The 16,979-nt window shown below is 37.7% G+C and overlaps 1 protein-coding gene across 2 annotated transcripts in view; it reads right to left on the reverse strand.

The window, feature by feature from the left end:
* LOC145684848 (larval cuticle protein A2B-like) overlaps positions 1–16,979 on the reverse strand; it is a 55,569-nt gene that overhangs the window by 18,778 nt on the left and 19,812 nt on the right. The window contains exon 1 of one of the 2 annotated variants that reach the window (XM_081757209.1): positions 10,739–10,893. The exons of the other annotated variant lie outside the window; for it this stretch is intronic. Coding sequence (XP_081613335.1) covers positions 10,739–10,828 — 90 coding nt within the window. The 5' untranslated portion in view covers positions 10,829–10,893. Of the gene's footprint in view, positions 1–10,738; positions 10,894–16,979 lie in introns of those variants that run through there. 2 annotated transcript variants of the gene reach the window in all.

Below are 16,979 nucleotides of genomic sequence, written 5' to 3' on the forward strand. Positions count from 1 at the left end.
TTAAATTACTCTTAGCTGAATATTGTTGAATAGATACTGTCAAATATAATTTTTGTTTCTTATTCCAGTCTCTATACAGAGAGTTCGCGGTAAATTAAGTGGCCTTCTAGGGAGGGATAAAAGTGGATCTGAAAAGGTAGGGGGACGCACGACGTCATGCCGTTCCCCATGTCTATCTTTACCCTGTGTAATTTTAAGGAAGTGAGGGACACCATAGGTATATTTGGCCGCCCCGGGTTCCCCTCACTTTTACCCCTGCTTCTAGGCACCAACCTGAAAATATTAGAAGACTACAGAACAGGCCCGTATCCAGGGGGGCCTAAAGGGGCCGGCCAGCCTAAATTTTTGCTGGCCCCCTAAAATTTTTACAGTAGTCTTGCAAAAGAACTATAATATGGTGATGAACTATCATATGGTTGGATCTCCCCCCTCCTAACTTCAGCTGACCCCTTCCCCTACATTTTTGGGCTGGCTACGGGCCTGCTACAGAACAATATTGAAGAAAAAGTGTGAACTAGGCCTAATATGAAACCTCAAAAGTGAATTTTAACATCTAACATTACAGTGTTAATGTTCGAAACTTTCCCGCTGGCCCTGCGCATTCTGGTCCCTGTGGGTCAGTCAGTTATGCCACTAAGTATGCCTTTGATTTTTACACAATTTATATAGTGATCAGCAGAAGTAATAAATTCAACTTTCTCCTGTTTCCTATAGTGATTTCCTGTCGAACTAAATATTACTAAGAGATGGAAACCTTATATTACTTTCCTAAATCTTGCTGCAATAGTGCCACGAAGTCATCAATCACAATGAATAGGAAAAAAAGAAATTAAGATAAAAACTTTTAAAAAACAGAAATAAATTTAAAAGGTCACACAAGTCTAAAAAGTTAAAAAGAAGTACAGAAAATTGTTACTTCTACCTATACAATAAGTATCAAGTTTTGATTGCTTTTCAATTGCATCGTCAGCTTTATAGGGCACTTGTCGCGAATTTTTTCGAGATTTTCTGTGTACATTATGCTCAGTATATCAGAGTCATGTCATCGGAAACAAAATTGCTGCAATTGTTTTATACCTTGGACAACATTATAAATGTTTTAAACTGTACGCAGGGATAAAAGTGAGAGGTCGGTTGGACTCACTCCCCTCCTTACGTTGTAAATATATACTACCTAAAGTGAGAAGCTGGCAGTGAGTTTTGCAAAAATCAATAGTTTTAGTCAATTTTCTGTAGGTTGAAGGTAAAGGATTCATCGAGAGCAGACAGCATTTCCAGGGCAACTCCTCATTCACTCCACAGATGCTTAAAGACATTTTAAAAAAACTCAATTTAATTCAAATGTACTGGCAGCTACTTGGTGCACCCCCCTCAGAAAATCCTGGATCCGGCCCTGGGTGTGCCTCCACTTTCTTAAAAATATGCAATGGGCAAAGGTAGGCACGTGGGACATCGTAAAGTCATATGTCCTCCTACCTTTTCAGATCCACTTTTACCCTGCCTTCACTCCTTCTTCAATTCAATGACTTCTTCTTCTTCTTCCTGTACGTACCTCCTCTCTGCTTGTCCATTTCTAATTATCAATTAAGGTATATATATCTGGATGTCTGATTCGTGGCCAGAATGTGATTCCTGGCAGGAGCTCATGTGGTTCGGATTCAACATTAACCGGTACGCCAATGTCTCATATGTATAGCGTCGTTGCTGAAAGGGGCCCTAAGCTCTAATCCGACCTACCAAAAGTCACTGCCTATAATTTGATGTAGTTCTCGACGTTGCAACTATTGAAACCATCCCCATTAATGTAAGTTTGTAATTGTTGCTGCCAATCCTAATTTTCCTCACTAATAATAATAATTACCTGTTGGGAAATCCTCATTTTTCAGAAACAGTCACCGTTTCTGGGTAACAACTTCTCTACAGCTTTACCTGACCTCTCACAGCATGTCTAAATTTTTTCTAAACGACGCAATGAATTTTTTCATTAAAATACTTATTTTGATTTCTATTGTTTGCAGGCCGGTAGGCAGCGCAAAAATTTAGGGAGGGGGCCTTCTGAAGTTAGGGGGCCCGATCCAACCATATTATAGTTCATCACCACATTATAGTTCATTTGCAAGCCTACCGTGAAAACTTTGGGGGCCATCAAAAATTTAGGGGGGACCCGCCCCTCCTATACCCCCTGGATACGGGCCTGATTGTTTGTGTTACTCAGGTTCCGTTTGATGAAGGAAATTTAACACATTTCTCACACTTAAATTCATGAGATCATGAACTATTTCACATAAAGATAAATTTCTATTTAATAATGGATCCGTTGGAAGGTACCGTAGCTTTTTTTAAACTATATTTGTTATTTTTTTAAACACTTTAACCGAAACATGGGTTTCTGAGACCCAGTGGTAAATATTTAAACAGAATAGTGGTACCCCAGGTTGCTCGTGAAAGGTTAAGTTTATTTGGATCTTTTAGGAATATACTTTTGTATATCATACATGTCAAAGTATACATTTCAAAGTAAATATAATACAAAATTGACTTATAGGTCTCTGAGACCTTGTGTTTCTCATAACGTTTCTGAAACTCATGTTTCGGTTAAAGTGTTAATATTTATAAGTTTTCTCATCCTAGTAAATTGAATAGAAATACCCATAAACCAACTTGAAAACAGCAAAATACGCAATGTGAAAAATTTGCCAAAGAAATGTCGTATCGGTCTACGGAAAATAAGAGAAAAAGCAGTGAAATTATTGACTTGCCAACAGTTCGGTTTTTGACCTTCTTGTCCAGTGTCCGGTGCTACCTCAAAACCGCACGTTAAATGTCCGGTAATTTTGCCTCTTACTAATCCTACTCTCTGTTCTATTCAGATTATTTTGGAGTGACAAAAGGAACCGTTTGTCGATGAACATGGTTAAAGGAGAGCTTATTATTCGCTTTGATATCGACCTATTGAGCGTGGAATTTTGTTGAGGAGTTGAAGGCAGGAAAATTTATTGAACTTATCAAAACTGCTCAAGGTCAAAACAAGTATATTTTCAAGAGCGCAGCTAACACTGCTTCATCCTCAGCTACAACTTCCAATTAAATAATGCATCCAGATTCAGTAAAGGTATTTAGACATTATGAGACATTACCAGCCCCAACGCAGCCGGTAAGACTTAGTTTTCAAGTATATTTTGTGCATGCCATAATTATATATATTGCCAATTATATTTTTGTGTTTTAAATACGATATATCATTGATGGTAGACTACAAACATTACATGTGCCGACTCAAACAAAACTGGAATAAGGAAGATTAATAAATGCTTCATAAGTAACTAAACTCGTTAAATTCGAATTAGTTAAATTCGAACTCCGAATCGCTCCATTTTATTGACGACTGATGATGTCACAATCTTAAGGGTCTTCACTACAGCGAAATTAAACTACCGCTAATTTTAGAGTTTTTTCTGTAATATCTTCAAAACAAATAAATACATTCGAAAAGCAGAAACGTAGTGAACTAGATCTAATACGATTTTGCATGTGATACCGTTATCACATAATTCATCCATCTGCTTTCGATTTGCAATTGTAGATAGATTTAGCAATTTTTGCGGGTTCTGTAAATAGCGGCGTACCAAAAGCAGATAGTTGAATTGTGGTAAAGGTATCGCATTGTCTAGTTCACCACGTTTCTGTTTTTCGAATATTTTTATTTGTTTTCAACATATTACAGAAAAACTCTTAAAATTAGCGGTAGTTTAATTTCGCTGTAGTGAAGACCCTTCAGAGGCGTCCAGGAGAGCGTCCGGTATTTCCATTCTCAAAAGTTGTCAACCCTAGAACTGAACGCTATTCAATGAAAAACAAAAGAACTATGATTATGATTACGATCATTAAAACCGGAAGCACTACTTCCAATTTGAAAAAAGGGTAAAAGAGAAAATAGATCCTATCCTTGCTACACTGAATTCATATCGAAAAACCACTTCTTACTAATTTTTTTTTCTATAACAGCGTTGAAACAGAAAATCGTAAAGGAGGTGGGCGGATAAGGGCCATTTTTCGCCCATCAGACAACTGACAAATGAAGTGTCCGATTCTGACAAGTTTGCAATGTATTTGTATACTAGAAGATATGTTGCATATGTAAAGAAAATAGATACGCGATAAAGAAAATAGTAAGTCATAGAAATGAGTGCCCAAAAAGAGTTCGTTTCAGCGTTTTGCGACATTTTGGTAATGTTTGCTGTCTTTGATGGAGGCTTTTAGGAAGAAGGAGTCGATGAACCAAAATAAATCTGACTCGTCATAATATAACGCTGTGTAACCTTTGATATGAGTACTAATTGATTTTGGTTCAGTGTGTCCTTCTACCTATTAGAGAACAAAATGTATTGCGTGAGAGTATATAGCGATGACTACCGTTCATACGCTGTAATGTACGAGTTCAACTGGAGACTCCAGCTCTGATGTTATTTACCGATTGTGACTGAAAATACATGCTCACCATGTCAATAAAATATATAAAGAAAATGTATTGTTTGCGCGGATGTGTGTGTAGGGCAGCAAAAATAGAGACAGCACGTTATGGAGTATTGAGAAAGCGTGTCATTTCTGAAAGTGGTATGAGTAAAGGTGCGAGCAGGAAAACCAGTCGCAGAATGGCATGAATTTCTCATATATATATATATATATATATATATATATATATATATATATATATATATATATATATATATATATATATATATATATATATATATATATATATATATCGAAGAATCATACATACCACACGTCAATGAAGTACCTATGGGAATTCATTGATACGCTATATTGCAATACTAAGGGAAAGATGAAAAACAACGACCAACAATAACTACCTGATGTATCCGATCCAAGTTAATACATACCCATACCCACAAACACCCCCACCCCCATATATATATATATATATATAGCCAATCTTACACTCACGAGCACTTAAGTGACGAAGGTATGTACTCTCTGTACATACATCATGACGATGCTTCTGTTCTCCGAGTTCAGTTACGATCACGACACATAAAATTTAAAACCTATAATATTTGGATCAAAACAGAGCAAAGCAACATCGCACACATACAATGGTACTGTCAATGTAAAGTAGGCGCACGGGTCGTCGGATGTTGTGCGCATGTTGCTTCCGTACTATGGTTTCTGGCTTACTGGCGCCACAATTCCACCGCAGTTAAGAAACCAAGTCTAGAATATACTCACACACTACAAGATGGCGCCTGCAAGATGGTCCAGTGGCGATTCGGATGACGACAGCAAGCACGATGCCTAATCTGCAAACTAGCTACAAGTGTCTCCAGCTGTCTGATTATTATCTATGCTTGATTATTTCCGATGTAATATATTGATCTCATAGTCGTAGTAGACTTCATTCTTCTTATTCTTGCCGTTAGTGTTATATTTACTATTGCTTTCTCGGATTACAACTCATGACATTAGTGTTTACGTTCCATCATTAACACACGACTTACCTCTTTGTTTATTTTTTTTACCTCTCACTTATAGCGCTTTCCGTTAAAATATATTTGTTTTCTTATTTTTATGAGGTATACTATTGAAAACCATGCATTTCACATCTTGGGCCTGATGGGCGAAAAATGGCCCTTATCAGCCCACCTCCTTTCTATATTTCCGGAACGAACAATGATAAAATATAAAGAGAAGATAAAAACCTCTTTTAAGGGCACTGAAATCATATCAAAGTCATGCTTTTTTTTTTCAATCAGCGCTGCAACTTGGAACTTTTTAAGGGGAAAACAAGCATTAATATTTAGGCTCCTCTAAAAAAAAATGTGAAGTTGGAGCCCCTACAAAAATATAAAATTTGGGACCCTTAGAATTTAAATATAGTAAACACGTTTATTATTTTTAGGGGTTCCAGTTTTTTTTTTTTTTCTCAAGTAGAACCCAAATCATATGCTTTATGCTTCATCCTAGGGAAATACATACATTTTGTTCAGATGATTGGTCAGCAACAACATCTTACATTACTTTTTAGTCCTTTTGGAAACAGTATGGTGACCCTATTCTATGCTTCACGACAGGGGACAATGTTTGACACAATTTCAAGCCTTAAGAAATATTATTTCTGGGGTCTTAATAATAGATATTTAACTGAACCCAGATTACGTTTTCGTTTCATTTAAGACTTCCTTTTAATGTGGTAAACCTGTTCCATGCTTCATTTGTATGATACATTCATGTAAGCTTTTTTACTTGTAACCATCTGTGAATATTTTTCTATGTCCTTTAGGCTAAAGGAGAGACTGTGATTAATGAAAGTGAAAGATGGTGAAATTAAATTGTTGTATTCCCCAACGGAAATGGAACCCGGACCCAATATACTAAAGGCGCACGCGCTATCTACTAGATCAGTGGGGAAGGCCTCATTCAAGTTCGTATCGTATTATATATGGAGAAAAAGTTTTATCAAGAAGTGGGTCCCCCACAAATGGCATAGAGCTTAAATGGGAGAGCAATTGGCCCCCTGCCTCTTACAATTTACGGCACTGTTTAAATCTCTTACTTTTCTCATATAAAGATCAATATTGCAATGAGAAATGATGGTAGGTTCCTACAATTTTGATTTAAGATAGGGATAAGAGTAGATGTGAAACATTCTTGGAGTACAAGATCCAATTTGTAAATCTGCTTCTTGGTATATAGTAGCGTTTTTGTTCTATGCTGATTAATTTTTGAAACCGGAAATGGTTGATTTCTACCACTTTCAGTTCCAATAGAAGGTTAACACAGAATTATATCTATTTGTAGGGTATTAAATCAGTATGCAGAAACTATTTCCTGCTTTCTTTTAGAGTGTCTCTGTCGACAGACAAATAGATAGACGGACAGACATGTCTGTTTTTATAAGATTTCCCATACTAACACCTAGCATAGCTTGGAAACCTAATACATGTGTAATTAACATGCAACATAGTGTGTGATTTCTTTGAGATTTAACTATTACCTCTATTACTTGGAGCTAGGATTTAAGACAGAGGCAATTTGTTTAATATTAACTTTTCTGAAAGTTAAATATTTTTTCCAAAAAGAAAGAGAGAGAAAGAACAGAAAAGAAAAGGAAAAAGATGATGAAAAAGTTTTCTGTTAGGATTATGAATTTTCTTGGTTAGCGGGTCTGACAACTTCCGAATCATAAAGTTCTTGTCTCATTCCATCACTGCTTCAGGGAAGCTATGAGAAAAAGGCAGAATAAGAGATCATCAGCAAGTTCATTTGTTTTGATTTTGAGTTTAGCGTTCTTTTCAATAGCGAGGCTATATGACACGTGAACCTATAGCTGAACGTCGGATTCGAACCATATGAACTCCCGTCGGAAATGGAACCCCGGGTCTTCCGTGCGAACAACACGTACGCTAACCGCTTAGCCACGAGGGAGCTCTTCAGCATATAATTCCATCAGTTCGTATGTTGTTTTCAGCTGTTCTAATGCTAACGAAAACGAGCAAAGTCTCAGTTAATGAGAAAATTGCCATGTGCAGTGCATGATTGGACCTAATCATCAGTACCTCTTTCCATTTTAAAGGTGTTCCAAATTATCACTGAAGTCAAATAATGTTATTAGCATTTCTCTGCTAAAACTAAACTAAACTAATTTCTTGGCGCAGCAACGCTTAAGGTCCGTGGCCTACTAGCACTTATGCTTTTGGGGTGATATGTGGTCCGTCAACGCATCAGATCCCCTCGCCGTTAATGCTAGACTGGAGCTATCTACTTTATTCTTTCAAGTAGTATTGGCGTAACTAGGATATTTTGCTAGGGATGTCATCCTCATTATTTCTGAGAATTTAAAGAATCTTTCAACGGTAATAGTTTCAATTCTAGGGGGGTTACGGTGTTCTAGAAGAGCCTGGCCACCAGTAACCCTCTTTAGTTACACCTACATCAAGTAGCTCCTCAATAGTCATCACGACGCTGCGTGGACCCCGCACTGCCAAAACCATCTGATGAGTATGAACAGCCAATTTCGGGACAAAATTCTTCCTTCATTGACATTCGCAAATTTTTATTAGTTAAAAGTACACGCTTACTTCAATACAATAAACTTTGCCATTATTTGGATCCTTTCCAAGAACTAAGGATGTTCGGCACTCGAACTGATTCCTTTTTGTGATTGTAAGATAATCTGTTCCTTGTTTAATCGCTTTTGCATATTCCCGTGATGGAGTCGTTTGTTCCCTAATTCTTATTCTCGATAGCAAATAACGATATTTTTTTTTTCTGGAAAATGACTAGTCCAACCCCCAACTCTGGTGGCTGGGAACCAAAGATCTGCACAAGATAATATTTTGCGACGCACTCTAAGCAAGTCCGGTCCAAGTCTCCTTCAATACCAAATTTTGCCCAAGACTTGATGGGTTCTGTACATCGTGTGCGATATAGACTCTCAAGTCTAAGCTTAAACTTGCTGTCCTTAACTCGCAAACCAAAGGTCTGTGCAAGAAACATGTTTCACAAGCTTACTAAGATAAGCCAAGATCTAGATCTGTGCCAAGTTTGGTCAAGATCACATGAGTTTCAAAGATCGCGTACAACTTATCTATATACGTATATAAAAACGAAAATGACTATGTTTATGACTTCATACCTCTTGTACAGTCACGAACATTAATAAATGGAGGTTGGAGCCATAAGGAATAATGGCTTCAGCCTCCATTTATTAATGTTCGTGACTGTACCACCCGACCAATCTCGATAAATTTTCAACATAGATAAGGTTCGGGACTGGAAGTGTTTTTTATCATTTCATTTTGACGATTGAACGTAGGGGAGGGTAAGGGGAGATATAAAAAATAAATAAAACTTAATAACTCTTAAACTATGAGACCGATCTCGGTCAAATTTGCCACATAGATGAGGTTTGGGCCTAGAATGGTTTTCAACATTTCATTTTACGGTGCAACTTCTGGGCTGGGGGAGGGGGAAATATACAAAAATGCATAAAAATGAAAGTGAGTACGTTTGTGACTTAACAATTCTTCAACCACTCGTCCGACCTCGATAAAATTTCCAACGTAGATGAGGTTTGGCTTCGGATGATTCTTATCATTTTAGACTAATTTGACCGGTAAAACTTAGATGAGGGGAAGGAGATATATTTACAAATTATCGAAAATGGTCGATATTAGTGCCGAATCCATAGTTTTCGTGGTTGCTGAGATGAACAGTGCCACTTCCGGTGTCGTTTAACTCCAGATTCAAAAATGAAAAAAAAAATGAAATGAAATCTTTGAGTTTTACGTCCCACGGTTATGCCGGCTAGGCTAAAGGAGACGGTGATGATGAGTAATGAATGAAATGGTGGAATGAAGAAAGTGGGAGGAAACGGGAGAACCCCGAGAAAACCCACGCACACGGTGTTTGTCCACCACAAAGTTCACTTGGCGGGGGCTGGGATCGAACGCTCTACCACTGAGCCACCGCGGCTCCCAACTCCAGATTCAGTCCCGTAACTTGAGGGTGGGGAATATATATATATATATATATATATATATATATATATATATATATATATAATGATCGAAAATGACCTATACTAATACCGATTTCATAGCTTTCGGGGTCGTTGAGATGGGCAGTGACACATCCGATGCTGTTTAAATCAAAATTCTCCTCTTGTAAATCATGTCGCAAATCATGTACAAGAAGAAACATTTTCCCCGTGAGAAAGAACGAGTATTCTGCTGGTTCTCTCTAAATCCAAACCCCCAACTTTAAGAGCTAAACGTTAAGAGCCAGAACGTACGAATTAAACATTTAGTTGCTTCTTTACTCTAGTAGACTATATTCTCCTAACAGAGATGTTGAATATATCACGTGGAGGCTCACTTATGGTGCAAGAAGTTCCTGGTTCGTTCCAAGGCCATGTAAGTTTATTGTGAACAACAAGTCCATGAGTTTGCTCAGGGTCCTCCTGTTTCCTACCACGTTCTCATGTTACTGATTCTTCCATAATGAGTCACCAAACTTTTATTAATGATTCATATCTGTCTCCAAGGAGGCACCCACGGGTAGGGGTTTACTAGGTCAGGACCCCTCCAAAACTTCCTAACTCAAGATACAGAAAAATTATTGATGTAGCATGAGGATTTGATCTTACACATATCTGTACTCTTTCTCTTATAAAAACAAACTAGTTCTATCATTTTTTCCCCTGAAAATATAGTGGAAGTATTTTACAATTACTTATTGCCTTTTCGCGGTTAGAAGAACACCCGTTCAATACTACATACAAAGACGTAGTGGCTTATAGTGATGGACAGCTCCCAACAAAAGATTCTGAGTGCATTCCTGTCCGTCTCCATTAATCTAAACATGTTAATCATGGAATGTTAGATCGGAGACAATGATTTGAAGTAAGGACATCCATTTGGCTTTCTTTCCAAATCCATGTATGTCCAACCAACCACTTTATAGTCTCCATATAATACAGTAATATCTAGTATACGAAGCAAATTCAGTGAACATCTACAGGACGTTCCATGGACATGACTTGCTTATCCAGTTGACTAATTACTGTATGTACACTGAACGTAGGTGTAGTTTGGATGGAGACAATCTAGACTAGAAATGTCAACTGACCACAAAAAATATAATAAACGTATGTAAATAGTTGTAGATTCGTGAATATATTACCATAAATGTGCAGTTGAATAACACGTAACCTTACCTGGAGGTCATTGTACTTCTGTGGAATTGGTTCTGAACTAACAACAGTCAGGAGACCCGAAAAGAGAAGTAACAACACTGACACTACCATTCTGGATTATTATAGGCGTTGGCCGAGGCGCTTCGCAATCTTTTATATGAATCTCTCTCGCTGTCCGCACGAAAAGGAAAAGTTTTTTTCTCTTTTAGTTAGTTTGTTAGTTAGTTAAGGAAGAAGAAGACCTTTTTCCTCTATCAACGGAGAAAGGAAGTCAAACGCATGCAGAATCCTTTCTTCGCTTTTACGCGTTGGGATGGGTTGGATGGATAAGGGCCAAAACTAGAGCAGATGAGATGAAACACAGAAGCCCCTCCCATGCCTCCGACAGCGACCTGCAGCAACAACACTCTTTATTAGGAAAAAAATTAAAGAAGTTCCTCTCTATTTCTTTCTCTCTCTCTTTTGTAAAGAAAAGTGCAAGGTCGATGCACCAGAGTACTGTGTGACGGCTACCTTTTGCTTTTCCATGATATAACTACATATAACTTTCAAGACAAGACTGTAGTGGAAAACAATTGGAGTTTCCGTTCTTTTGGAAATTATGGACAAGCTTACGTTTAGACATGAATCACTTGACTAGTCATATCTTCCCGAGCGATTCCAGCTAAGTGACCATACATCCCGATTAATAGAGATTGTCCCATTTCGAAAACACAAAATATTGTCACTGTTAAAAAAAATACGTTTAGTCCCTATATTTTACGACGCATTACGTATACAATCTCTATAATTGACTTAGAGCAATGATGAATTGTGCTCAATTGACGAATAATTTGGATAATCTCTTAATACGGCACAGTGTTCCATTTTAGTACCACGAAAATTAAATCATTCAGTTTTACGTTACGCCACGGTTATGCTATGTAGGCTAAAGGAGACGGTGATGATGAGAAATGAATGAATTGGTGGAACGAATAAAATGAGAGAACTCCGAGAAAACCCACGCACACGGAGTTTGTCCCTACAACGTCCACTTGACGCGAGCTGGAATCGAACTAGGGACCCCACGATAATCAGAGGTGAACGCTCTACCATTGAACCACCGCGGACCTCATTTCACAACCACCACACAATGCCAATATAAAGAGTTTTCAATGTTATGTCTTCACCCCGGACGTAAGTAAAGGGGTGGGTCCTGGGGGTCCGGATCGCCCCTAAAATCTGTAAATTTTAGTCTAATTTTAGGGGTGATTTACAAATGTTGATATTTATCAGAATTTGAACTTCTTGAAAATCTTTGGACCCCTACATAAATAAATTCCTCCCTAAATACCTGGTCTTCACAGTGAACACATAACAGGAAAAGATTCACCACCAATTTCTAGGAGCATTAAATGTTTTCCTCATCTGTCTCAATTTTAGGAAGTATAGGCCAAATTGAAGTTATTTTGATAGTTACCTAGTCAACGCAAGTGGGATTGTACGCAAGTGGGATTGAAGTAATAAACTTTAATAAGGCACTTTCAGAAACCAATGACAAGTATTTCAGCATAGATTTTTTGTCACTACAAAACGCCGTGATTTACTTTTAATTAGATATAATACAATATTCCTTAATTCAAGGAAACTGCTTTATTATGTTTCGAACTACGTTGTCCTATTTTACAGTATTATTTTACAGTGAAATTGTTAATTTATTCCGAGTTCGACTCCTGGTGGGAGCTCATGTGGTTCAGATCCCACGTTAAACTGTAGATCTATATCACACATAGCCTCTTTGCTGAACGGGACACTAAATTTCAAATCAACCAACTATTAATTTCCAAAAAAAAAAAAAAAATCATTTTTTTAAAGAGGTCCAGGTTTAGCTGTTGGAATCATGTTTACCCTAATCTTACCACTAAATTCACTAAATTTGTCGATAATCTTGTGAAAAAAAAAACTCCTCTATGCTGCCACACTGTCAGGTAGGAAGTTGCTTACATAAGACAATTATAAATAATAGTCATCTATCATACTTATCAGACACATGTTCTTAAATAAATGGTCTTACAAGAACATGAATCTTTTTCTTTCACAGGTAGAATATACCGCACTATTTGCCTGTGTATAACACGAACCCCATTTTATGTATTTACTCTTCAGAAAGAACAATTCCTGTATATATTTACTATTTTATTAAGTTTTCTCGACAATATATACACTAATTGCTTTTTGCTTTTCATAGAATACTCTAGGAATTTTTCAATTTCTTTAAAGGTTACAAACCAGCAAGTGGGCACTCAGAAATTTTTGTTGGGTGGTCCAAGCGTATGTGGGGGGTCCAATACTTTAAACCACTATTTCTATGTGGTATCGAACGGGTAATATTCTGCATCCGAAAAGAAGATAAGTAATTGTAAAAAACTTCCACCTATATTTTCAGGCAAAAACTGATAGAACTATACCAGTATATAGATTGCTTCTATAAGGGAAACAGTGAATATGTGTAAAATCAAATTTTCATGCTACATCAATCATTTCCCTGTTAAATGATTATATTTGTATTGAGAAAGTGTACAAATGTATGTTGGGTTAGGCATTTTTTTTGGACGGGTCCGGACCCGGTGAACCCAGTGGGTACGCCTCTGCCCATCACACATCCCATTCCACTATTGCATTAATTAAAACTACGACTAACAATAATGAATATTCTCTTTTACCTGACTTTGATCCGCCTTTTCGTTTTCGAGTTATGTCTACTTTCGTATTTTCCCGACAAATTTATCGGCTGGTTACTAGCGCCGAAATAAAGCATTTCTAAACCCAGGTTGGTCTATACTTTTTGTCTAACATTGTTGTTAGGAATCACTTCCAAAATGTTGTTTCGAAACCAATCTATATAAAAGGAGAAGTTCTCCAAACCACTTAAGCTAGAAACTTTAAATTTGGGTGGCATTAGATTTGGGGTCCCACTAAGGAAGGATTTTTGGAAATTCAATGGGGATGGGGGGAAAGAGGGTGGCAGTTAGAGTTTCTTATATAGGAAGGTGACTTGTTACTAGAGCCAACAACATATTTGTGCAGGAGCATCCCAGCACTAATCATATAACTCAGAAATACTAAGTATTGCAAAAGCACCTTTTTAATTGTAGAATTCATTGCGGGAGGAAACAGATGATACTTGAGAAAGAACATCATTGGAGGTCCCGCACCCGAAAAAAAAAAACTGTTTTTTTATTTTTAAAATCTCCACTACCACCCCAAGAAAAGTCCGTTTTGTCGATTTCTAGTTGAAAGTATCTTTTTATCTTATGACCCGAGGCGGATCTAGGATGGACTTCTGGGGTGGCGGTGGGTTGTTAATACTGCTAGTTAGAGCTACTTTTAAGAGCTCCAAACTCTGGGATAGGTTTCATTTATATATAAAATAAGAAAGTTTCCTCTTCTGGGGGGTGCCATCGCCCCCCTTGGATCCGCACCTGGTATGAACTCGCTAGAAAAGAGGATAATATTTCTAACAAGAGAAGACATGAAAGAGTAGCTGACAAGTAATTATTAAGTAGATGTATAATTACATGTATTTGCAGATCAGTGCTTCGTCTTTGTAAAGGTGTTTGTCCACTTCTTTTACACATGCCTGCCTCGAAGGTAAACCTAAAAGACTGGACATTCTCTACTTGTTAGACACTGACCTGGGACACTCTCACTTCTGTCACTCTACACATGTCTTCCGAGGACAGTAGCTTCTAGTACTTCTAGTACTTCTATTTTTTTCTTTAACATATACAGAGACATTCTGTTGAAGTCTAAACGAACCTGTCAATATTGAGCTTTTGGGTTTAGGGAAGAGTTAGAGAAGTAATGAGTTCGCATGCAAGATTGAATGATATTTTGCAGAAATTATCCATTCCGTTTAAATCTAGCATCCTCTTGTGCCAATGACATGAAGTGACATTTCTAGCTTTATATCCCATGATTTTGCCCTGTAGGCTAAAGGAGATAGATGATTCATAAAATTGAATGATTATGAAGCAATTGGTGGAATGATAATGGGAGAGGAAAGACAGCAGCACTCCGAGAAAATCCACGGATACGATGTCCCTCATCACAAACTCACATGGCCTTGGAACGAACCAAGGATCACTCGCACTAGAAGTGAATGCTCTATAATTGAGCTTTTAACTCCCTTGCCAAGTAAATAAAACGTGTGATTTCTTTGTGCTTGTTTCCGGGTTCTATTCGTGATGAGGATACTGCCTCGAGTAAAATCATTAGTGGGGTAGACTCCATTCTGAAGCGGGGGCATTGTAACTCAGTGGTAGAGTGCTTATCTTTACTGCGTGGGAGGCCTGGTTCGAGCCCCGGTCAAGTTAGTTTGTGTTGGACAACATAATGTCCGTGAGTTTTCTCGGGATACTCCGTTTCCTCCAACTATCTCATTCCATCAATTTTTCCGTCATCATTCATTTGCCATAATTATAGCCTCCAGCCTAAAGGGCATAATGGTGGAACGTTAAACTGATATATTTCATTTTTCATTTCTTCCACTACCAAGCAAGTGGTGTAGCATAGACCCTAATAGCAGAGACAACTTGCAACTCGCTTGCCGGAAGCTTGCTTTGCGAGTCGGCCAAGCTTGCATCTAGCTTGTTTCAGGCACGTAGCCAGGATTTCGTGAAGTGGGGGGGGGTCCGTGACATGAAATACTGTGATCATCACACCAAGGGCTCGATCATTCTAAACTATTTTACTGGAACATATATTGGTTCGTTTAGCCAGAATTTCGTAATGGGGGAGGGGACGTGATATGAAATTCTGAAGGCTCAGGAGCTTGATTAATGTAAAATACTTTACTATCAACATATATTGGTTTGTTAGGACAATAAAATGAAGATATGTTGGTAAATATTTTAATAACAAACTATGAAGAAATCTAGAGTAATAAAAGAATAAAAAAAGTATTGAAAAAGATTTTACAATATTTACGTTCCTTTTTCTGTTGAATCAAATGTTAATAGACCTCCTTTTCCATATAAATTTTTGTTTTTTATTATTCCGTTAACTACTGTCGGTTCCAAATGACAGGTTAAAGGAGCAGTAGAAAATTGTTTTTGAAATAACATGTTTGATACTGCAAGGATACGATGACGAAAAATTATGATAAAAAATGTCCAAGCTGTTACTCAACGGCACTATGCTTTCGAAAGCTTGAAATCTCCCTGACTAATAGCAGCAATTATGAGAATTCTGTAACTTTTCTACAAATTTCAAATTCCCTGACTCTTCCAGGATATCTCGCTCAGCTCGCCACCATGTATTGCAAGTAATACAAATCTCCTCATAAGAAAGAGTAACCAAAAGCTTGCTGTAGTTTTTTTTTTATTATTTTTAACGTTGATCCTTCTTTTTCTCATTTCATTTTGTTTCGTCCTTATTTTATTTTTTTTTCATTTCTGGTCTCGAAGTGAGGGGGTGGACTCCCCTTGGCTACGTGCCTGCTTGATTGGAAAGCGTGCAAACATGCCGTAAGCTGGATTCCAGTAACGAAGTTACATGAAAACAACTTTGCATTCAGTGTTCCACTGACGCTTGACGCAAGCGTTGTACGCTGGCGACAAGTCAGTAACCAATGAACGGCCAGTGATACAATGATGTTCTGCAAAGTGTCTAAAGCATCGCTTCCAAGTACAACAAAAGGCAGATTATTGAAAGCACGCGTTGAAAGTGGAAGCGTAGAAAGCCAAAAGCGAAGCACGCACCGACTATCCGAAAGCGTTCTTGCTACTTGGGGAGTGTAGCTAACAGTCTCACTTTTGGTGGGAGTGGTCATGGGTTCGATTCCCGATGGGGACACACAGCCGAAAAGTATAAAAGCTTTGTTCCATCCTCAATGAGTTTTCTCTGGGTTTTCCTCACTCACATCAGGCAAACACCGGAATGGTACGTAACATAATGCTCAAAGGCTGCTTCTTTTCTCCTCATATTTCTCACTCCTCACTTCCCTGGGTAGTGTGAACGTTGAAAGGAGTCATCCCGCATACCTCACGGGCTAATATGGTTATAGCTAACGAAAGCCCAGAAATATAATGCCTAATCCTAACCCATTATCAAGCATAGGCCCCCTGTCATACTGCTTTGGTACTGGAAGAGAACTTCGAACTATCTCTATTTACCAACGATTGAAATAATAATAATAATTTATTTTATTGATTTATTAGATACTTAGAAAAAAATGAAATGAAATCTTTGAGTTTAACGCCTCACAATTATGCCTGCTAGA

Source organism: Thermobia domestica, chromosome 5 (genome assembly GCF_964235325.1).
Source record: "Thermobia domestica chromosome 5, izTheDome1.hap1.1, whole genome shotgun sequence".
NCBI lineage: Eukaryota > Metazoa > Arthropoda > Insecta > Zygentoma > Lepismatidae > Thermobia > Thermobia domestica.